The following is a 25,966-nucleotide window of genomic DNA, read 5'->3' on the forward strand; positions in this document are numbered from 1 at the left end:
CACCACAACACAAGTATATGGGTAAATTGCAAATGCATATGATAGTGACATTTATTCAATTTGTATGGCTGCCCATCTGAACAAGTGACATGTTAAAATGCTTACGTATTTCTTAAAGTATAGAAATTAGAAAGTATAATTGTATGCCACATGCTTAAAAGCTGTGGATTTAAGTCATTTTTTACTTCTGGCAACTGCCCCCTACAGTTTCCCTGATAATGTTTTTAGGAAGTGGCTTGCAAGTTCCTTCTTCCTATGGCTGAGAGAAGTGACTGGCTCAAGGCCTGCCAGCTGGCTTTGTGCCTATGACGGAACTGGAACTCACTGTCTCTTGTTCTAGTCTGACGCCTTAGCCACTATACCAAATTGGCTCTATGCATATACACTTAGAGATCATAATATAAACTTGCTAGTCATTGATAACTGATAGTTGCAATCAATGTTTTGTAAGCATTTACTCTGGGGGAGAGGGTGGGATTTGATATTGTAATGAAATATTAAAAAATGAAAGAAAAAAAAGCGTTATACAAAGCATTTAGATAGGCTGCTCTCTTTCTTTTCTTACCCCCCCACCCCCCAATCTTTCCTTCTTTTCTGGATGTATTCTGAACTTATTAAAACTTTAATTATTATTAATTTAAAATTTGAATTTTTTATAAAGTTAGCAACAATCATGGACCTTGTGCAACCTGAAACACGAAACTTTTTTTGGAGGGAGAAGGACCAAGGAGGTCTTTTGGAAGCCACTTCTCAGTACAGAGTGGGGTTGTAGCATGGCTTCTTCATGCACAGGAGGCTCTGGGGTCATGCCCAGCATATTTCTAGCTGGCTCCTGATCTGGAGCAGGTCATCTGCAAAGCCAGGAAAGGACCATCTGCCTGCTGTCCTGGACAAAAGGTACCTCCCCCCCAGGAGCTCCCTCTCAATCCATGCTACAGTGGTGTCAAGCAACCCTCTTGACTCCTTATGAGCCCAGAGTTTTATGTCACCTAAATTTATTATTATTTGGGGAGAACCTAAATTTTGTGTGCATTCAACTTTTTACTGTGTGCACCAGCACAAACCTTAAAGGGAACACAGGTGGAGACCCTTGCTTATAATAGATATGATACATAATATTTTTGTAACAGACTTATATGTGAATTCACAAAGTATTTTCCCAGAATTCTGTACACAGAAGTTTTATATGGAGATTTCATTTCCAGTAAATGTAAGCACAAGTTTTTAAGTATATCTAAAGATTTATTCCAATTATAATTTTGAGCAGTCAATTGTTGGCATAATTTAAAATACATATCAATGATAGATAACCCCAGTTATTTAGGATGAGCAAGCTTATTCAGTATATTGCTATAATCTTATGAAATCCCTTCATATATCAGAAATAAAATTATCTACTGCCCTAAAATATGTGCCAATACAGAATAAATTCACCCATTTTCTAACTGTCCCAAAAAAATGTGTTTGTAGGGCACAACTCAAAAGAAGTATTAGAGGGATGACAGTTAATATAGGCACAGGATAGCTTTAGTATAAATCTTTTAGAACTGCAGAGTAATTTGGGTACTTAATTAGTAGAGAATAAACTCCCTTCCTTGTCTGTTAGTGGACAACAGTAGAAACTCCTGATATAAGTTGGTTACAGGCATCTTATTCAATTTATTGAGATCCACATCCATTTTGAATTAAACAGTAACTCTCTCCCTTCATAGGGGCTTCATTTGTATCTCCAAACTTATACTGTAATGCATCTAAGTATAAAGAATGAAAATAGCAGGACTGCATCCACGCTTCAGTCTCTGAAAATGAAGTCTATAATTGTCCCAATTTATATACAAGCCAGTTAAGACTCCTCTAAACCTTGGGACCAAAGAGGATGACAGCTATATTTTTCTCCTTCACTCAAGCTAGCAAATGATTGTTGCATTCTCTGCTTATGTTCTAGGTAGCTACTGATTCAAACAGCTGAAAAAAGGAACAAAATTTTAGTTCATTTAACAGAATGTATATGGGAAGGGTAAATAAAGATTTGCAGTAAAACCAAGTTTGAGAGGGGGAGGGAAGGATTTTTTTTTTTTAATTAAAGACCCTCTAAGAAGCAGTCAGAAATATGAGAAATGGAGCTCTTTACTTTCAGCCAACCACACTCAGATTCTACATCTGCTTATCATGCTGACATTGCTTTCTAAAATCTTTGTGTGTGTGTATGTGTGTTTTTAGTTTCCAACTCTGCTTTTTTATTTTTTAAAATATTTTATATTTTGTCTACCTTGACATTCTACCAAGGGGGTGAGGAAATCCATTAAAAAACCTGTCTGCTTAGCATAATTACATTTGGAATAGTATAAACTTGTTATAGAGCTAATTGGTTAAAACATATATATTTGGATATTATTTGATAATGGATTGGGCTAAAATAGCTTTGTTCACAACTCTAGAATAGACAGACAATTCCATGAACAAGTAGGTAAAGAGACTGTCATAGTTTACTTTCACTACAACTTTTGGCATCACACTCAATCCTGCTTCAGAGAAGCCATCCACTTTCAGAAGCAACTGGGAGAAGCATGAACAGCTGCAGCAGGGAGAGCTCCAGGAAAGCCCCAGTACAAAAATGGAACATAATGCACAACCCTTTAGATCCTGCCCCTTATTTGCCCAATCAACTGATCAAGTATTTTTTACAGACCAAATGATGATCTATAAAAAATACTTTACAGTCTCTAAGATGGTAGATTAAGGAGTCCTTTGGCATTTTCTTACTCTTGATATTATACAGGCATGCTGCTGTTACAGATGCAACAGAAAGATTACAGGCAATAATAACCTCATCACATGAAAGAGGGCAGGTGCAGCAACAGATGCTATTGAGTGGCAAGGATAATTGTGCTGTTACAATAGAAATGAATTATACCCCAAATCCCCAAAATAAAGCAGTCTTGTTATCCAATATTTCTTCATAAATTATGAGAAGTACTGTATAATGGATGGCAATTTGCAAATTTACTTTTGAGATTTCAGAACATTTTGTTCAAGATTTCTAGAAAGGAAGCATTCCTGCAGTTGTACTGCACTTTGTTCTTTGGAAGTGATCTCAGTACCTTACAATGTGAATTCAGGAGCAGTTTACTACTCCACTAGCTCAGGAGGACAGATGAGATCTGGAAGTTTGCTGAAAGTATAATATACAATTCTCATCACAGCAAGGACATGACCACTATTGGTGAAAAGCTTTAAATTCAGCTTAAAGGACAACAACAAAGTAGAATTCAAATGTTTTAGCAGGCAACCAACTTACTGTATTTTTCTGTGTATAAGACGATACTTTTTTCTAAAATCGTTACAGTAAAAATTGAAGGGCGTCTTATGCAAGGAAGTAAGCCGAGGAGAGAACTGCGTGGTTGCGAAACTGCCCATACTTTGTCTCTGCAAACAGGCCTCCTCCAATCACGAGCCTTATGTAACTGACATCAGCTGATGCTGAACATACCAATTGGAACACATCCTGTTGGAGGTGGAGAGCGTGTAGGCAGTGCGCAGATGCAACAGGGACCAGTAATGTCAGAGCATTCTGAGCCCATAAAGATGTCAGAAAATAAAAAAATAAATAAGCAAATGTCTTACTCTGCAAAATTCAAACTGAATGTAATCAGTTATGCAAAACAGCATGGAAATAGAGCTGCAGAGAGAGAGTTTGGACCTCCTCCCACTGAGTGTATCATGTAAATGTTACCTAATTACTAAATAAAAATGTGTTCTGCTTTATCTTTAAAATATTGATTTCTTAATTTTGGGTTGGAAAAGTAGGGGTCGTCTTATACATGGGGGCATCTTATCAATGGAAAAATACGGTACCTTGTTACATGATTCTTAAAACATGGAAATATAAACAATTTGTGAATTGCACACTATTCTATTTTTTAATATTACAACCACATGAAAACAAAATTGATATAAAACCTTACTTCCTTCACTATTCCAATGTAATCATACTGAAAAAAGTATTGTCAGACAGCAAAAAGACACAGTACAATGTGCACATATTCACTTTTATGAACACATCTATTAGCTAAGAGTATTCCTCACCTTGGATATTTAATACAGTGACACTAAGTTCTACAAAATGTTTTAATTATCTGTCACCAACTGTGTGAAAAAAAAATCCTCTAACAATTTTATTTACAATCTCAAACATGCACATATTATCTTTACTAGTTGCTTGATTATAAGAGTTGTAACTACAGTTGGTTCCCTTTTGTGAGGATAAAATTATATTTTTGTTTAGCCTTAACTGAATGTTAACAACTTGTTAATAAGGTGCATGTTAATACCTTATTAATAAGTCTTCTGCTATTTATACAATTTGTACCTTGCTACTTTGTCTTATGCCCTTGTTACCACTGATTTAGATTACTGCAAAGTGCCCTACATGGGGCTGTCTTTAAAGACCACTCAGAAGCTTCAGTTAGTCCAAAATGCAGCAGTCTGACGAAATAGTATTTGGCACTTGCCAGTGGGAGCACATTACACCTGTGTTATGGGCCCTGCACTGGCTTCCTATATGCTTCCAAGTACTATTAAAATGCTGTGTTAACCTACAAAGCTCTTTATGGCTTGGTACCAAGTTACTTTCAGGACTGCATTCACCCACTAGAATTGGCCCAACCTATTTAATCTTGTTGAAAAAAAAGCAGCTAGAGATTCCCCCTTTTTGGATGTGTGGGGGGCTGAGGGACAGAGGCACTGCTTTTTTGTAGCATTGCCAGCCACTGGAAGGTGCTCCCATTGAACTTAGGTTAGTTCTGATTTTGGCTGTCTTCTGGAAGCAGCTGAAAACAGAGGTCTTCCAGATGTTTTTCAATTTCTCAGTCTCATCTGCACCCTTATGATTCCTTGGAAATCTCCCATCTAAGTACTAACTTGATTAGCCCCCCTTAGCTACCACCAGCTGAGACTATTATGTTTTAAAAATACAAACAAGGCCAATGTGTCTTTTTCAACCTAAGAAAGAAGTTCTACTTGACACAATACATTAGAAGCATGAATTGAAGTGATGTGTACTGTTCAAAATAGTAAAGTTTGTGAAACACGGAGGCTCCCACACTCCAAGTCAAACCATTGGTCCAATATTTATTACTGTCTATACTGTATTCTGTGATGCTATAAATTGCACTGCTGATCTCCACTGCCAATTTTATTTCAAAAAATGCCTCTGAGCCTCAGAACTATTTCTAAACTATAAAAATGGCATGCAGCTGAGAAGAGCATTCTGTTTTGAGTCATGTTCAGCCATCTCAGAAATGAAAGAAAAAACACAAAGGATAAGCTGCAGGTGGTGAATTAGGGGAGTGGCAGAGAGGGTCCTAAAAAAGTTAGAAGAGCTTCAAGGAGCAACTTGATATTTTGTGATTCATGTATTTTTTCCTCTGTATGCACAGATCTACAATTTTCTGAGCATCACTTATCTATAATTTTTTTGAGTTTGTCTTTTGTTGCAACTGTTATTTTATTGTGCTGGAACCAAATAAATGTGTTGGTATTTGGAACTTACCTCTCCCCCCGCTTATACAGTTATTTGGGCAAGTTCTGTTGGCTTCATCACTTTGTTCTAGACAGGACTTTTCAGAATTAGTATTTCATTCAAATTCAGTAACATCCATGAAACTCACATGTTTAATTTTTCACAGAATAACTTGCTAAATGCAAATAAATAATAAAGTACTAATAGTCTAATAAATACAGTTAATGATTTAAGAAGCTTTAATTTACCAGATATAAATTTATATTAGAAGGCATAGTTTTAAAATTCCAAAGTTTATCTACTGAAAGTTTGCCTTCATGAGCCATCTTAGAATCAGGATAGTAAACATTCCTTATAAACTATTAGATCTTAGGTTCCCTTTACAATTTCTAGTTATTACTAGGGAGGCATGATGTGCAGTAGCATACCAACTCCTATTCGAGTCTTATGATTATGTTAATTTTCATAACTTGAAAATAGAAAGGCAATCTTTTTATGGGAGGACCTGGACATGGAATGCAGTGTAAAACTTATATCAATATACAAGATTAAGTTATAAACACTTATTACTGAAGAACTGCAACACAAGTATGCTTGATTAAAACTGCAGATGTATTTTGCAGCAGTTCTAAGTGCTTCAGAATACCCTCTTGTAAAGAATTTTTAACACATTCTTTATAAAATAGTCAATAGAAACTATTTATAAACTGTTTTTATAACACACATTAGATATTCAAGCATACATACAAGCAGAGATCACTCTGGCATCTCTGTATAACAGTTTTAGAGATTTAAAGTTAAGATTAATTCAACAAGTAGTGTTCATTTTATTTACTGGGCTAAATAGGCGACTCCAATTCTGAGTGACATACAACTCCCCAATCCATGCGTTAAGTTAAAAATAAAATAACCAAAGATTAAAATCAAGTTCATACATTATAAAAGAGCCATTCATTTTGGGAATCAAATATTCCTCCAACACAATTAAAAATAATTACTTATCCAGAGAGTCAGTCATAGTAACCTTGTCCCCAACACTTGGTTAGCCAAGTCTTCACTGACTTTCTAAAGGAAGGGGACTATCTGAATGGCTGAGGTACAGCATTCCACAGGATGGGGGCAACTGAAAAGACATGTTTCCAAGGCCCCTGTAGGTGGCAATCTCTGGTTGAGAGAACACATAAAGTATCCATCCTAGATCTTACTAAGCAACAAGATGTTTTGGGGAGAAGGCAGTCCAACAGACAATCAGGACCTGATCCATGAAGGGCTTTAAAGGTGTCAGCATCTTGAATTGCACCTGGAAGCCAACGCTTCAAGTAGAGGTGTTATATGGACACCTCAAAGTGTGCCCATAACCTCTTGAGCTGCTGAATTCTAGACCAGCTATAGCTTCCAAGTGCTCTTCAAGGACATTCCCATGTAAAGCATATTGGAATAGTTCAATCAAGAAGCGACTAATGTATGAATGATAGTAAGTAAAGCTTCTCATTTCAAAAAAGGTTGTAATTGGCACACAACATGGAGCTCTGCAAAGGCCTCTTGGCCACAGCTACTACCTGCTCCTTGAACAGGAGCTATGAGTTCAAGAGGAACCCCAAATTTTAAACCAGGGAAGTGCAACTCCTTTCAGAACTAAATATGGTATCTCTCTGGAATCAGCAGGCCTTTAAATCCAGAGCTGTTCCACCTTGCTAGGATTGAGTTTCAGCCTGTTCTTCCCTATCCACACCTGAACAGCTTCCAAGTACCTGGATACCACTTGATTTGATATCTGAATATATACCTAAATTTTCAGGGAGAATATGATAGTATAGGTAGGTTCACATAACTACTGGAGATCCAATGCTTAAAGTACATTTATTTATATGGTGCGCTCTTGTGCTTTCCTGGCTGGCAATCTTTTGCATAAAAGTTAAACATATTTGGTTCTGCAGTACATATATGTTCTTTTGAATTATAAACAAAGTAAAACTGTTACAACAGAAATTGGTATTGTTACTTTTATGATTTAAAAAACTGAAAGTTGGAAGGCCGCTGATTCTCCAACAATAATACAATGGTTGAATAAGTCACTATTCACTGTATATTTGACCAAGCATTTTACAAGTTAAAGGGCTATTTAGAAATTGGAAATAAAAATGCTTATACATATATGTGCATGTGTGTGTGCGTGCACAATTTCCCATTCCTATTGTTAAGGAAACTAACTTAAATAACAATCTTTATTTCAATCAGACAAGCATAAATTGAAACTACAGAGATACAGCTAAGATTGTAGCGCTAATGGTGAGCTATCAGTGATAAAATACAATCCATAAAGCATAATGTAAAATTAGTAATAATTGTTCAATTACACACTTAAAAGTTATGATACATGTCTAAAACTAATCATAAGTTCAGCATCAGTTTAACTCTAAAAGAAAAAGAAATTTTGTTACAAGCAAAGGCCAGCTAAATAAAATGCTTAATACTAAATGATAATATAAATACAGTGAATCACTTATTAAAGGATGCACCCACATAATCTGGCTAAACATATCCACAGACAAGTTAATTTAATTTTGGTCAACTAACAATCAAGTTGCCAGTGCTCAACGGTGGCCTAGATGTTATTTGATGTCATAATCCACCCGTTATCATACAGAATTTTGTTATGCGTGTAATAAAGTCATTCTGTCTGGCAGCAGTAGAAAGAGATAGAATTGCTCTTATTGGCCTGGATGATGCAATAGGAAAGGTACAATGTGTTTGGTACAGTAATCTCAGTAGAGGGTAACACTGGAATAAAACACAGATAGCGTTTTCTATCATTCCCAATCAAGTAGGGGAAATGCATTGCATATAGGGCATGTTTTAAACTATATGTACAGGACTGGTGTTGTTTAAAGTATGTAAGAGACATAAAAGAAAAATCCACAAGCCTTCCTCTTCTTGCATGCAACATAAAAACTAGAAAGAATCCTAATAAATTATTATTACTCCAAAATAAGTGCCCTTGACTATTTCAAAAATATAAAAAATACACACTGTAATTACTTTTCAAAACAATGGAATTATTATTTATATGAATTTGTAGATATAAGTATCATGTTAATTAAAACTAATCCAAGCTTCGATTGCTCTTAATTCTAAACTCTATTTCTGTGTTTCAATTACAATAATTTTTCTTACATTTTTCCCACAGCATTTTTCTATATCAAAAACTATCATTTCAAAATTTTGTTACAAGCAAAGGGCAGCTAATTTGTATTTCAGATGATTACTCCTAAAAAAATATACACACCTGCCTCTCTCATGTGCTTCAAAAGGCTTTTTAAAAAAAATTTAAGCAAAATAAAGGAAGTCAATGCCATTAAATTATTATGCCTTAAAGTAATTTAAAAAGTATTTCCAAACAGAAGTTAGATGTTTGATTAAACATTAAATTATATTAGATAAATTAAAAAATGCCTCTAATCACAGGTTCAATATTTTTATGAAAATGTCCAATATAGCATGGAAACGTAAGACTGGAATATTTCAGTTGCATTTGCTTAATATTTAATAAATGTGCTAAAACAGTTTTAGAATATCTTTTAATCAGTATATAGCTATTTTTCAGAAATAACCAGATCACTGTGGCCCAGAGATCAATCTGGGAAAAATAATGCATTAGCATGTACAGAAGTATCATCAGTGTGAAGATGATAGAGTTATACATCGCCAGGGACAGAAGATGTCAGATAGGAGAGGGGGTAAAGATTCTGATCTGGTATTTGGAAGGAGTAAGGGTCTGGATTGGAAAGAACAGACTAAGGCTGAACCTTGCAGATAGAATGTCTGCGGATTTGAGTAAAAACTATTATAGTGTTTGAAAAATATTTAACAAAATCAAATGAAGTCACTGATTAAATTTATTTTAAAACTATCTGATGAATATTAAAAACAATATAAATAATAATCAAAACTCATGGGCTTTAGTATTTAATTCAAAAAGCAAATATAATCTTACCTAGTACAAGTGTTTTCACTTTTCAAGTATCACTCTACCACCATGACCACCAACCCCAAAAAAGGTTTCTGCTTAGCTTTTAAAATATGGGCTACTGAGAGCAGATGCTTAGAAACAGAAATAAAACATTCTGTTGTAGTTTGTACTAACTCCATTTTGAAAGTAAAACTTGAGTTCTCTACCAACTAACTAGCTGAATACGGTCTGGAGTATTGGCCTCTCATTTATAAACTAGTATGAAAGGTAAGCTGCACATTCAAGCAAGATACAGGTAGACTTCGTTTACTGACTGCCTCATGCAGCAACCATTCAAAGTTCTTGAAAAAAATAACTTTGCAACCAAGGTGCGCATTTATGACCTTCACAGCATCTATCAGTCACGTGTTCACCATTACAGTCAGTACATGTTGTCCTGTGCCTGACCCGTTTTTTCCTCCACCCCCCACAAAGCAGAGGGATTGGAGAGGAAGGGATTACAAAAGAGTAAGCAGGCACACGATGGGGAATACACATCGCAGGGAATGTGCTAGTGCAAAACAGCATATTCCTCATTGTGTGCCTTACTCTCTTGTAATCCCTTCCTCTCCAATGAATGTAAATACAAACACTAATTTCCTTCTCACTAATTATCCCAGTGCTGGGGTGAGCATTCTAAAGGGAGTGGGGGGAAAGGAGACGTGAAGTAAAATTGAAAGCACAGTTGTGGTCACATGAATTTCTACTTAGCCACCAAGTTGCCAGTCCCAAATGTGGTTGCTAAACAAGGACTACCTGTACATATACAGCAAAAAAAAAAAAAACCCTTCTTCTAACTGAAACCAACCACTATTAAGCTAAATTGCATTAACAAATTCAATAAGCCCTATCCTGCTTCATCTCTGACTACTGAAATAAATTTCAGGATCTGAACAGTATATTACCATTATATTTTAATTACTCAATAAAACTGCAATTTCACTTATTTTAAGTATTAAAGTTTTTATTCTATTAACGAAAGCATAAAATAAATTAAATCCATCAATTAATTGACTGTAAAGTAGTAGTCCTACTTCGTTCAATGGGAATTTTGAGTAAAAGGCACAAAACCAGATTAATTTATACCTAAGAAAAAAAAACAGAACTAAAACTCATTTTAGTTTCTAGATTTTTATACATCTTTTATATCTGGTGCCATCTCAGAAGAAGCTTATTGCTTATTCTGGGAAGGAATCTGTAATGTTTCCCACAAACTTTTCATAAAAAGCTTGTAACTTTCAAAAACTAGGAAACTAAGCAAAAATGACTGGATTTTCTTCAAAGGACTATATTGACTCCTTATATTTTATAGTTTTTTATATTTTATGAAATATAATTTTATATTTTGCAATGTGGCAGAATTTTGTAGTACAGAATTAATTCAAGCAGCTTATATAATTTACAATTGGCTAAATTACTCAGATTTGGGAACAGAGTATTCTGGAGATCGTTTTCCTCCAGACCATGCTGGTGCGGCCTTCTGGGGTAATCCAATGATTTTCTGGAAGTTACTTTTCTGAAGCTAAAGCTGAAGCAGTTTGTGGTATTCCAGGCGTGTTGTTCAAGATGAAACAAGAGTTTTGGGGCCAGATGACGTTTATTCCCAGAACAGTAAGTTTTGTATATACCTAATATAGGGCTTGAAGGTAGTAAGCTTTCAAAATAACTTGCTTAAGTCCTGAAATGAAGTCTAAACTATATCTCATCAAATATTTAAGTCAAGGTTGTTTCAGTAGTTTACTACTTTCAGTTTATAGTACAAAATACAAGTGGTCACTACATTTCATATAGCGAAATACATGAAAAACATATTTGTATCCAGTGTGTTCAAATTAAACCAGATAACATCTACTCATTTCACTAATCCCCATCAAAAAATATACTTAAGTATTCATCAATTCTACAACCCAGCAAAATGTTAAGAAAACCTTAGGTAACTTATAAAATAATGGACAGCATCAAATGGTGATTTTGCCTGAATTAAAATGAGCCTAATTTTCATGAAACTCCAAATCAACCTAACTCTATAAAAAAGCTGGTCCTGAACATTAGGGTACCATATGAAACAAAAGGGATACATGATGGGTGGCTTCCACAGGCAATGGGGATTCTGTGATTAAGACACAGACACAAGCATATTGGACACATCATCTATGAAATTCAAGTCTAAATTTTTCTCCGTTTATGAGAGAATTCTTCTTAGGTTTTATTCTGGATATTTTAAAAAACTCCAGGTTTTGGTCATATTTTAAAGAGAATAAATTCTACCTACCTACCTACCTACCTACCTACCTATCTCAGTGAATATAAAAACAAAGAACCCACTAATTTGCTACTGGATGCCCAAATTATATTAATGCACTGTTGTGAAGCAATAAATTCTTCATAAAGCATCTCCCCTATGTTGCTGGAAATGCAAATTTTTATGAATTATTTCCAAAATGGCAAAATAGGATGTGGGAAATACTACAAACTGGGAAGAGAGCTGAACATGAGACTCTTAGATTGCGAGCATCTGGGTTTCTGCCTGTTAGAACTCCTCCCAAATATTACCACCGAATTTCACAGTTCTGTTCATTAATAAGAGGACAGCCTTCCTCACCACTCTGAAGCTGTACAAAACATCCACCTGTCCAATACAAAAGTTGATTGTAAGTTGTGAGAAGTCTGGCAGCTGTTTAGCCAAGACCCCTAATCAGCAACCCCCTTAGCTCTTTTTCTGGACACTCCCATCTGGAGGCAATCTGGATGCCTTCAAGCAACAGTAATCAGAAAGAATAGGCAATGTGTTGGAACGCTACACTAACCAATTAGCTAATTTAATAGGAAAACTCCAAATTTTCAGAAGCTGAAGAACAGAGAACATCTATGGTTATCTGGTGCATGAGTGCACTGTGGGAATCTGCCACACAAAAAAACCACCATCATTTGGCCAGCAGCATGCTAACAAGTTTACATTTTGGCAGGATGGTGAAGAGAAAAAATGATAGTATAATCCCTGCCACTTATCACATTAATTAATCCATTCTCATTTAAAAGAGGCCTTCAAGGGATAGTGCTTTTTCTGCCCATGGAAAACTGGTCTCCTGATCCATCCCTCCATTAATATAAGATAGTTTTTCAATGATATTTAATAAACTCATACTGAAGTATTACTTATGAGATGAAACTTTGTAAGCATCTTTGCTTCCCTTACTTCCAATTGCAAACTTACATCTAATGACTAGTGTTAAGTTCTTGGCAGAAGGCCTCATTCAATTCTATAAAATGTAATTTGCAACCATTTCCAAAACAGCCTAGCCATCATAAACACAGCCATGGCATCATAGTAAAATAAAGACACTCTTGGAGCATTCATACACGTTTTTTCAGCAGCCTTATAGAGAGGCTTGCCATTGTCTTCTTCCAGGATGCTTTTTGACATATAGCTCTGGAATAACCACAATGCTTAGCTTCTAAAATCAGTCAAGTGGCAAGATGCTGCCACCTGTCAAAGCCCTTTAAAATCTCTAGAGTCAAAGTCAACTTCTGGTAATGATATGCCCACGTAGTTTTCTTGGAATTACTATGGAAGAGGTCTGGTATGCCCTTCTTTTGAGATTTTTTTTTAATGACACAGACTAGTCAATAGCCCTGGAATTCCAAGGTGCAATGAAATCCATCCAAGTACAATGAAACGTTTAAGTTAACAGATGTCTACTTTGCAGAGTACAGATGCAATGGACCACGTTTCTGCCTCCCACAAATAACTTATATTACATAGTGGTTAAATTCACATTAATGATATGCAAATAATAAAAATATGAATTATGCAAATGATATTAACTGCATCACAATATTAAGCAAATAATCTAAATCATGGCAAATGACATAATTTGCAATTTATTGGACATTTAGGAGTAATAGACACTCTTTTCACCGAACTGATCTGTTAAACCAAGGTTTCACTATACTAACTAGAAGCCATCCATGAGCTTCAGTATCAGCTAAGCTCATAGTTCTATTCTGTCACGAACAAATTCCACAATACCATCAATATTCTTATCTCAAACTAAAAGTAATTTTCTTTCTTCCTTCAAGAATCTTCCAAGATTCACACCTATGGTCTGGAACAGATTTTTTTCACAATTCCTTTTTTCAAGATAGCCTGAATTTATCTTATGCCACTTTTTCAGAATCCAAACACTGCTCACTTGACTAGTCAAATATTCCCTGAAAAGAAAGCAGAAACTTTATATAACACAGCCATGTGGCCTCTTCTATTTTGGCAGGTATCAACTATACTGTCTCCCCTGCAACACATCATATCTGCCATGTTGCTCTCTGAAAGCCCCCAGGCCTCCAGAACAGCATGCAATTTGGCTTTCTTAGTTATAGGGAGAAGAACACAAGAAATTCAGTGTTCTACTTACTTACTTTAACATCAACAGAAATTTTCTGACTGCAGTTTGGATCCAACTTTCCAACTAGCTTTCACACGAAGCCATATGATTTGTAAACCATACATTAAAAAAAATGCTTAAACAGAGTGTAACTTAGCTTGAAATATAAACCCAGCTAAAATATGTTGCTTGCAGCAATTTTAAAAACAGGAATAGGAACATACTATTCAAGAGGATTATCAATTATAAACCAGCACCATCCAATGCAGATGAAGTTAACCATGTGTTTGTACTGTATGCATGTATCTGTAAAGTGTCTGAAACTGGTTGTGTCTTCCAGGTAACTCTTTAAACAATTTAGATTTTTTTTTAAATTGCCAGGGTCATTTTTAAATAGCTTTATTTGCAGAAGCAATATTTCACTGCGTTATTTGTGGGTTAATTTGTTTTTATATAGTCCTGAGAAAATGAGAACATTATTATAGCCTTTGCATATCACACCTTTCCAGCATCCACAAGACGACAGTGGTGTCCATTCTATTATTATAGATAAAGTCTATAAAGATGCTAGATTCTAATGAATCAGAGATTCTTATTCACAGGTTAATTAGATAATGAGGTTTATATGACTGATAGAACATTAAGTACTAGGGTGATTGTACTTTTTTTTCCCAAAAGGTATCTTTGATAATACAGTTTAAGACATCCACTAAATGCTACCAGAACCCCTTAAGCATTATGATAATAATGCAGCAAGTGATGAAACTGAGCAATAATGCAGTTTTTGTGCTGCCATGTTTGAGAAATAACTTCATCAAAAAAAAAATAATTTCCCAATAGTTTGTGACAAATTACTACTCTCATATAGGAATTTATCTGAAAGTAGTGACGATTAAGGTTTTCTTTTTCCTGTGATCTTCTAGATTTACAAAGCCAAATTACTTTTATTATAATCCGTGATCTAAGTTATGCCTAACAATGGTAATATTTTGTTAATAATTCTGAAATAGCAGATTTAAACTAATTATTCAACTTTGTAGCCCCCTATAGCAATTTGAACATCCTCTTTGGCATAAAGATAACTAACAAACTCCATCTGCAATAGTGATACTTATAAACATAAAAGAATCTGAAAAAAATGAAACAAATCTTCATTACAATATGGTTCGTTTTCTTGGTTCAAACAATTGGAATCATAAGGCAAATAACATCTATCTATAAATCAGCAAATTGTGTAACTGATAATGATGCAATCTCACAATATAATGGTTGAATACAGGAGTATATTTGCATATTAGAGCCACGTTCTTTAAAAGTTGTGGCAGTGCATTAGATGTACAACCAACAAAGTTTATACAATAACATTCCTCTGAAGCGTCTCTCCTTTAAAAGTTCTGGACTTATTTTTCATGAATGAGCTAGGATTGGGGCAGACAACTGTGGTCAGAACTAATACAATACGGTAACAAGAACAACATTAAACACATACTCAAATTTAACATAATTAAAATCAGGAATAGTCAAGCTACAATTAAAAACCTACTCAAAATGAAAATGATTCCAGGGACTTTCTGATGGTTAATAAAGCAGGTTGGATTAGTGCTGTCTTTGAATAGAGAAAAATTTAGAATTAATGTTCAGTTCATCCATACTCAAGTTAAACCCTATCCACTGTATATCCCAATACATAATTTTGTATAATTTTGATCTTTTATTGAGAAAGTTTAATGTTATTATCCAAGTATTAGTGGAAATCAGGCCACTGATTCACAAGCCACCTATAGGCTTTGTAAATTCTATACTACAGCTTGTTTTAACCATTATTTACTAAACCAACTACAACAGTTGGGCTTCTACAACACTTTAAGCCAGAAACCAATTTTGCTTTAGAGCACTGTATGAATCAGGTCATATATTACCAATATTATTGAAAGAAATTTTAAGTTTTAATATTTTTGGGATGTTCTGCCTGCTTTATTTGTTAAACAGGCTTTTAGTACTTTTATTATACATATTTTTTATTTTCTGAGATGGTTTGGGTTCTATCCTAAAAGGCAGTCTGAAGGCATTTTAAATAGATAAAAAAACTAATTTAAACTCTAATATATTTTAATTGTTATTCTGCTAAAATGCATCTAGAAACAGCTGAATTCCATCAAAAACCAAAGAGTTACTCTGCTCCCAGCATTCATACTCCAGATTATTTTTACTGCACTCTTCCTGTAGTATGTTCTACCTGCTAGAACAGCTTTCAATAGCAGGTATACAGAATAATGAGAACTTGCAATTATCTCCCTGTTTAAGGCATGTTATATACAGGCTGATTTCAATACAGCTCTGTTGTAAAGAAAGCCCCTGTAAGAGTACCATTCTGTTAATACATACTGTAATCAAAGGGCAAAAAAATCTAGCAACTGGAAATTGGGGGAGCAGTGCTACAATGCCAAATTAAAGTTTGTATTGTGCAAATTTCTAGAAATCAGTAGGGTAACTGATCTGTGTTGATCCCCCCAAGTGCAACTGCTCTATTTAGACTACGCCATCCCTCACCTGCTGCTTTGTGCACGGAACTGCACTGATTTTCCAGGGCTCCAACTCAGAATTATCAACTTAGGAACACAGTGTACAACCGCCCACAAGATACAATTAAATTTGGACAAGTATGACAAAGATTTCATTTAGATATAATTTCAAATCTTATCAATCTTTTCCCAATCATTTTCCTGAAGTAATTTATTAATTTGGAATACTGAATTTCTTAAACATATTTCTTAATAAAACTATTCACTAAATTTCCTACAGAAGTATACACAATGAACAGTAAATGACTAGTCCTCGCTTAACAACCATTCGTTTAGCAACTGTTTGAAGTTACAACAGTGCTGAAAGACTGACTTACAACCGTTCTGCACACTTATGACTGCCGCAGTGTCCCTGAGGTCACATGATTGCACTTCAGGTGTTTGGCAACTGTCATGCGTTTACGATGGCCTCAGCATCCCACAATCATGTGATCACCATTTATGACCTTCCTAGCCAGCTTCTGACAAGCAAAGTCAATGGGGAAGCCAGCAGGAGGTCACAAGTTTTACTTAACAACTGCTTCACTTAACAAGAGTTGCCAGTCCCAATTAGGGTTGTTAAGCAAGGACTACCTGTGTTCATTTTATTCAATATTTGTCTGCTCTTCCTCTAACAGATTTCACCAATGAAAGTAACGAGCATGATGTCAATTACTAAACCACAGTTTGTTTTAATCATGGTTCATTGAATATATCGCACTAGATCTGTCCAATAAAATCAAAATCAAACCACATTCACTATGCCTTAGCATAAACTCACCCTAAGTTTTATCACAAACACAGGCTCAGGACACTTTGTTTCAAAGCTTAGTGTGATGTGATTTGGAAACTGGTTTACAGATTAGCATTGTAATAACCAATCTACTATGGTTTATCCACCAAACTGGACTGAAATAATTTCTGGCTTAAAAAGTTTGAATTCAATCACGTTAATGTTTATTTGGTATTAACAGTTTATTCAATTAAACTATACATTCAATCTAGCCCATCACTTAGTTACTAGAAATACTTCCCAAATGCTCCCACAAGAATCATAAGCAGTGTATGAAACCCACCATTCACATTCAGAAATACATTCTGCCTGGAGGCTCCAACTAGGCACCATAATTAATAGCAAAAAATTTTAATATAATTTTTCTAACCACTTCTTGACAAAGGAAGATACAAAATAACACCCTTTTAAGTAGTGGCATGCAAAATATTTTGAATTTGAACTATCTTGAATTCAAAATGTCCTGTTTCAATTTCAAAACTGCTGTTTTGATTCAAAACACTCCCAAAATGATGGAAAACTTTGTTTTATGTGTAAAATGTGTGTTTTGCATTCAGTACAACCATTTGGGCTTTGAAAAGTAGCATTTCAAATTCAAGACATTTTGCAAAACTCAACATTTGAGTCAGAGCCAATATAATCTTCTCTGACACATTCTAATATTAATGTTCTACTTAAGAATAGTAATATTAGCCTTTGGAGTAGTTTTTAACACTTCTGATTAGACAAACTATTAACTTATTACCTCATGCACAATAATTCTGCATATGGGAAACCCATCATACTTATAAATTCAAGCATTTGTTCGGAATGATATACTATGCCTAAGCTACAGGGTTATTAAAATACAGTTCAGTGATTTCCACACCCATGTAAAATTTCTCCTTAATATGCATTGATAAGCTTACATATCCACAAATATGCTGAAGGCTTCTGGCAAGATATCTAGAAACATCTCTAAAGGATGGTATTTTGAAACTGTATTTTTCATTGTCAGCGTTCATAATAAAATCTTTGACTTACCTTGTTCATTGCTCCAGGCTGCGGACCTCTCAGGCTTGCCTGTCCTCCCATTTGAGGAGAACCTTGCTGCAATGTCTCTGCAATCAGAGTACCAGCATTTCCCATTCCTGGGTTTGGATATGACATATTGGAACGTCCTCTTCCAGCTCCAATTGAACCGTTCATAACTTGCCCTTGCATCATTCCTTGCCCATTTCCTGCAGACAACATACCAGGATTCATGCCAGCATTTATTCCTGCATTCATTCCCATTCCGGGCTGATTTACTGGACTATTTACTGTTGGCATCATTCCTGTAGTGGACTGAGTTGATGGACCTTGGTTTGGCCCACTTGTACCCATCCCCAAATTTGGAGATGTCAGTGCAGCCTGTGCCATGGGACTTTTGACCATACTGTTTAAAATTCCCATTCCAGGATTGTTCTGTTGTGGCTGACTGGCCATACTCTGGGCTGGCCCACCAACTCCCATATTAAGGTTTGGTGAGCTACCAGCTCGTAGCAGTTCTGACAACTGTTTGTGTTTAGAAGCAGCATCTTGTGCCATACCAAGGCTGGTCTGCAGTTGATTAATGTCACCACCATTGGTAAGTCCCAGTTCTGTAGAGCTGATAAGTTCATCTGGTAAGTCATGCTCCAAATCAAAAAGAGATCCAAAATCTGGAGAGAAAAAGCAAAAAAGTGATTTAGAGCACTTGAACAAACATTTCAGATGAATGAAGTTAATTTTCAGTCCTGATAGAACAGCTATTTATCTAATTTGCTTTATACCAAAAATATTTTTTAAACAAAAAGTCACTGTTTCACCTCAACAACCCTCTCAAATCAAGTTAAATGACATGATTTTTAATATACCCAGTTTGGCTCTGCAACAGTATCAATTAACTCATATTGGTTCCAAGTTTATAAAGCTTTTAAACATATCTCAAATGCTAAATGTGACATCCTACAATTGCTACAAACCCCAATGCTTAAAACTAAAAGCAGCAAACCAGTGCATATGCCTATCCACCATTGTTTCAGCCACACATTACTAGGAAACACATGACATTAAACACAATTCAACAATTCCACTCTTTACTTGCCTGATCATTAGTTCTATAACTTGCCAGCTAACATGATCCATCACATCTAGTCAGAAAGCATTACCAGGTTAAAACTGAATAGACAAGAAATTGTTCTTTTTATTTTGCCTGAAACTGACCTCAAAATTTACAAGTTTAAAAATTAAATAATTGAAGGATGTAGAAACATGAGAGCTACTCATTCCATGTTTCTGAATGATCAAACAGATAAAATCAACAGCAATCCGATTTTGGTTCTATTGCCAAATTTATTCAGTGTGAATTTAATGAACATATTTATAGCCCAGATATAATATGCTAGAAGGATGAGCATTTCTAATGCTACAGCCTTTATTCCAAGATATTCAATAGGTAAAGATCTTAAAGGAAATACAAAACTGAGCCAGGTGCTTTGGTTTCCAAGTATTTGTCTTTCAGAAGCTTCCTGCAATGGAATCATGAACTGCTTTAATAGCTTTCCTAAATTCCAGAATCTCCTCCCCCCCACTAAGACAGCTTTAAGAGCTGCCGAAAGTGAAATCTAAAGGAAGACTACCAATGCCCACAAATTTTAGTTAGGGTTCTCTTAAAATTAGTTTAGGGATTGTGGCAAATTCTAGGTTGACTTTATCTTTAAAAAAAATTTTTTTTTAAATCAAATATTGCTCCAAGAGGCACAATTTCTCCTACCAAACAAATTTAATAGCTTACCATACTACTTCAAATAGCTTTTACGTTTGTTAATATACCTCAACAGTTGCTCTGAAAAGGTAACATTTGCAAAGAAGTGTAGCAGCTTCTTGTAGTGACAAAGCAGATCAGACAAAAACAGTGGGTTTTAGCAAAATGTTCAGGATTTTCAATGTTGGTGATTGTTGTTTTTAAATCAGAATATGCATGCCACTTTTCAAACTAAAGTATTCCCAGGGCAGCTGATAGAACAGTCTGGCAAAAAAGAACTATTCCTACAGAAAAGTGATGTTCTTTACCACATTATTTATATATAATTTTTTTTTTTAAATATCCATGGCACCGCATGGCTGGACTTTATACACTGAAGAAAAATACATGAATGATTTTCAACTTATTTGAAGAAAATATTCCTATGATCCTCAAGATATGATTCAAATATTAATGATAAAGAGCATAAACACTAATAAGTTACATAGTTTTCACTCTAATTTTATGATTTACCCCTTAAACAGGAGCTGAATTTGACTGTTTGAAAACAACCGATCTAGAGATGTTCTTCTCTTTTGGTTTAATCAATCATACAACACGCCAACGAAGTACAATAATCTTATTTACTTGGAAGTAATGCCTTCATCACCCTACTAACTTAAGGATGGTTCCAGAGGTGTACCAACATGTACTCTGTATTGTTGAAGGATACAGAAATTCAACATACCTTCCTCTTGGAGAAAGAAGGCAGGGAATCAATTTTTACTGCTACCTCCTCATTCAGTTTTGGAGGGTCATTAATTACACAGAGCAAATTTTGGGGAGTACAAGCAGCTACATAATAGAAAGGTGAATCAACATCATCTTCCCCTCCTTTATTCATTGATTATTCAATTCAGAATTTTGCAGAGTGCACCTCTGGATCTAACACTAATAATATTAACAATTACATCACACTGGCTGGTATCCAGAGATACCATGCATACATACGGGACTGCATACTTTTCAGAACTACTTCTATTTTTCACTTTTCCAATTCTAAAAAGTAAGTCATGTAACTTAACTACAAATATTAAAGTAGTTATTATATATCAACTTCAAAAATAACTTTTTAAACTCAGTTTGTAAGTAGACAAAAATTGGCAATTAAATTCTGATGTACAAGACAAAGTTCATTTAATGATCTTTTAGAAAATAAACATACCTTTCAGTAAATAAGCAGTTTTTATTTTAAAAATCAGAAGGTATCAAAAGCTATTGATATTTGTTAATAGAGAAAACATTTTGTGGTACAGATTTCAAAAAAGCAAGCAACTACTGTATGATGTTTAGTAGCACTGGCCTATCATCACTGATTGAAACTTGCTCAAAGTACAATTACAGTAGATGGCATAGCTGCTATAAGTAATAATTGCTTTAAGTGAGAATTTGAACAAATCTCTTATCTAATCTTAATAGCTAATTTCAGAGATTTTGCTTAAGGAAAGAAGAACCAAGAGGCTGTGCATTCTACACTCCCTCAGAAGTTTACCTTAGGGCTCCTTGAAGAGCCAAGGACAGTCACATATAATACAGATGGAAATTGAAATGGCATGCTGCTCTGCCAGAGCTCCCTCTGGGATCTGAGATCCACAGGATCCTGTAGTATATAAGAGCAAAAACACCTGCTCCACTTCCTTAGTGTTCCTGAATACTACTAGGCAAGTGATAATTACTCCTGCCATGAAATGACAAAGCCAGAAACAAAGAACATTATAAGAGTTACTCTCTTCAACTACCCTTTTCTGAAGGAGTTCTGGCTTTAAAGAAAATGCCAATATAGAATATACACCAAAAGCTGGTAAGCTCCACTCACTTACATAATTATTTTGGATTACTAACCAACTAGATAAATGCCTATATTCTATCCAAACACTGAAATAAACTATTAATGTAATAGTCTTATTTTTCACAGAAAGTCTACTTCAGTTGCACAGATACATAAAAGTATCAAATATAGTGTTATAATTCTTCAGACATTTGGAATAAATTTTCTGTCAAAATGACAGGGATTTCAAGATTCCCATACAAACTCAAAACCTATTCAAAACTGCAATGACTTTAAAACACATGCTTGATGTATGAAGGAGACAATCAAATATTCCTTTCAGCATCCCTAGACCTGACTTATTGAGTCCAAATAGTTGTACCCGCTAAGCTGTTTAGGACGTATACTACACATATTTACAGATCTTTCAGTAGTCACAAAGTAGGCAAGATGACAGAAACAATTCATTTTTGGAAAGAAAAAAAAGTTTGTACACATAGTATCATTAAGCTGAAGAGCAGCTGCAGTTTTATTAGCAGATATAGGACTTACATATCTTAACTGCAGAAATACAACTAAAATGCAATGCATTCTAAGATGAATTTTGTCAAAAATCTATGTGAAAAAAAGATTCAAAATATTGTGAGAAGGGTTATAAGCACAAAATGCTACCTCAACGGCTGTGTTATTTCATTCACTTCATGCTTATATTAAGTATTCTGATTTTTTGCCTCCCCTTTAGTTCATATAGGAATAGACTTGGTTATATTCAAAAAATAAAATATTAAAATCCTATATGAAAAATGCTCAGTATATAAGGTATTCTTGACAACTGTGGCAAAATATTTCAGGGAGAACTGTATTAGTGGACAAATTTATGTAGAAATTCTAAGGAATAAAGCTGCTTTTGGGGATAAAGACAGAATTATATCAATTAAACTTTCTTATTTTTCTGGTAATTACATAACTTAGTTGTATTTCCAATTTGTCAATAGATATGGATGCCTGGCTCTTTTCCCATAGCTCCCAAATAAATTTAGCATTTACACCTGTGCATATTCTAGAGCATTAGAGTAAGCAAAAAAAAAAAAAAAAACACACAAAAACAGAAAAATGAATCTATGCTTATAATAGCTAGAAAAAAGATGCAGCACTGTGACGCAGCATTATGGGAAAGAAGTTAGTAATTTGTTGCAAATATGAGGTTTAGTACTCTTACATATGTTAACATTTTTCTGCATAGCTTTATCTGAACACACTAAATCACAGTTATCTTCACACCTTCAGAAAACTGAATATTAAAACAAAGCACAACTGGAGATTCATTAGTTGCAATATGTTGAAAGTACTTAATATTTAAGCTTATTACATTTCAACATCTCCAACTGACTATTATTTCAAAGAGGATTCAACCAACAAGAATAAAATTTGTATTAGTAATGATTAATGCAAAGCTAGAAGCTTTTAGCAACTATTGGGAATGATGGTAACAAACTAAACAGTCAATACAACAAACTTAATTTGATCTTCTGTATTTCTAAAACGCATTGGAAATACAAAGATGCAATCGCTTATTACTAACATAGAAAGACAAAAACTATGGCTTTTGGAGGAGAATCAAACAAAATGTACCATTCTCATTGGCAAAAGAAGCATTCATTGAAAAAGTCCCATTGAATCCAATAAGATTTATATCTGAATAAACACGCATGGGCTTGTACTGATTCACAATACACTCATATGACTGTCTATGAATTCATTCAATGAAATATAGTCCCAGAAAAGTGTGCAGAGGCTTGCAACCAAAAAAACCAAAACAAAACCCAGGATGCATATTTTCAATTTTGTCTGCATAGGAAAGGAATACAACCTTAATAAGTATTATTCTATAGCATAACTCTGAAAAAGTATTATTTTATAGTATTTGTTTTATATACTTCCACAAAGAATTCTGAAGGCAACTCTGCTTTCCTACTAGCAAAATGGAACTTGTTGATTTTCAGGTAAGTGTTATACTAGGCCTGACAAATAGTGGAACTAATGCTCTTGGTAGCAAACAACCTAAAAATCCCTAAAGTTGTTGGAGATATCAATATAGACTGCAGATTCAAATAGAAACATTGTTCGGAAGTGAATACTAAACACAAGAATCATTCCAAATTATCTACTGTATCCAACCAGTATTCAAACAAAAAATACATATACATAGCCTATCTATCAAACACAATCAGCCATTTTCCCCTGCATTTATATATCCAGTACAAAACAAATTCAATGAACAAGTCTGGTTACCGTTAATAATCAGAATGTCTAGATTTTTGACTGAAGGATTCCAGATAATCTCTTCTGATAAAATGAGTTAAAACAACTATTGCATAGAGTAATCATATACTACTCAGAAATCTCAGGAAAACAACACAATTTTTCTCTTGCAGCCAATTTGTTCTTTACAGGGGTATAGTTCCCTGAACTTCTAAGAGAACCTGTAAACAGTTGTTACTAAATGAACACCTGTAACATGCATTGCTAATTTCAAAGGAGTTGTAGCATTTCTATCCAGCTGATTTGTTCAATAAATAAACAAACAAGTGTTGCTGTACTCATCTTTACAAATCAGGCATGACTTCATGAGAAATTCAGACATTTTGGTCTCTGAACAAAAGCAGATGACACATAAAAATACAGATAAAGAAAGTCTGTACTGTTTTTCAGTGTTGGTCTAGTGAAGCTGTCTTAACAAAAGCATCAACATGAATTCTACCAGCAGCTGTAATTACCCCTTTATCAAACAATATTAGTAGTAAATAATTGGTGGAAATACAGGAAATCAAAACTTAGCCATCAGAACATTGCCAAGATGAAAAATAAGGACTCTTCAGATTAAATGAGTTTAAGATTGGAAGAAAAAAATCTACATCAACACATAGATAATAACTGTGCAATAATTATCACTTTTTTACAAGATTTCAAGTGCTGCCAGCACTCAGAGGTAAACATCAACACATTTTCAACCTCTTCAAAGAAATAAAAATTAATGTCAATTAAATATCCAAAGCAATATTGCAAAATGTAAACTAAAAACAAGTACATAGACAGAGGAAAGAAATGTAACAGACTAGCAAAAAAGACTAGCAAAAAAAAGAGAGCCCATTTGTGGTAAGGTAAAATTAAGGGATCTATGCCCAAGACTGACCTGTGCCATCGCTTGCAGAGACAGAGAGCGCCGGTGAAGAGAGTTTAGGCCTCTTGGCTGAAGGCGGGCCCGACTCCACCACATTCTCGGCCATTTTTAATTCTTTTTAGACAAACAGAGCCCAAATTAAAGATGGGGATCCCCAATGCCCTCAGCCGTTTTCTTTGATCCAAAATCAACTGAACAGCAGTATGGAAATGGACTGAAGAAGAAATAGACAAAGTTCCTCTTTTTCTGCTCCTCGAGATCGATTTCTGTTGGATAGCAGTGAGTAAGGGGGAACAGAGATGGGAAACAGGGTGTGGAAGCAGTCTTTTCTCCGGGCCACAGGGAAAAACAAGGATGAAAACAACAGAACAAACCCTTCCTATAATCAATTAAAAGGGCTTGATAAATTTACAAATCGAATTAAATCCGGCCGTAGAACAATTGGTGGTTCCTCGCCGCCGTCGCCGCCGATACCACCATCTTCATCCTCCGGGGGGTCGTCGTCTTTTCCTCCTGCTGCTGCCTCTTCGCCGCCATCAACCTCTTCCTCCTCGGCGTCGTCCTCCTCCTCCTCATCGCCACAAGGAGGCGGGCGAAGGAGGAGAGGCGAAGAGAGAAAGAATCGTTTTTCTCTGCTCGCAGTTCTTTCCTACTCCTTCCAAAACCAGCCTGCAACGGAGGAAAATGCCTATACTGGTGAACAAGGGGCTGGGGAAGGGGATCACAGACGGAACGTACCGAGGGTCCCCAACTCCCCCTGCGCCGTTCTTGCTAATCACTAATGGCTGCAGAAAAGGGAGCCGTAAGGAGGAGGAGGAGGATGAAGCTAAGTCCCAGGAGTCTCCGCTTCACATCTTGTTGTGCAGGAACAAGGAGGCGGAGGAGAGGTTGTTGTCCCGATGGAGGCAGCAGAGATTCCGGGATGGGAGCTGAGGAGGGTGGGCT

At 35.2% G+C, this 25,966-nt stretch overlaps 1 protein-coding gene across 1 annotated transcript in view; it reads right to left on the reverse strand.

The window, feature by feature from the left end:
• The window catches only part of EP300 (EP300 lysine acetyltransferase), a 74,510-nt gene extending 49,338 nt beyond the window's left edge, over window positions 1–25,172 (reverse strand). The window contains exons 1-2 of the mRNA XM_088141010.1: window positions 25,034–25,172; window positions 18,290–18,948 (exon numbers count right to left, since the gene is read on the reverse strand). Coding sequence (XP_087997136.1) covers window positions 18,290–18,948; window positions 25,034–25,127 — 753 coding nt within the window. The 5' untranslated portion in view covers window positions 25,128–25,172. The remainder of the gene's footprint in view (window positions 1–18,289; window positions 18,949–25,033) is intronic.
• Window positions 25,173–25,966: the final 794 nt, after the last annotated feature.

Source organism: Python bivittatus, unplaced genomic scaffold (assembly GCF_059951505.1).
Source record: "Python bivittatus isolate LINGU-HERP-01145 unplaced genomic scaffold, Pbiv_v1 ctg000330_np1212, whole genome shotgun sequence".
NCBI classification, from domain to species: domain Eukaryota; kingdom Metazoa; phylum Chordata; class Lepidosauria; order Squamata; family Pythonidae; genus Python; species Python bivittatus.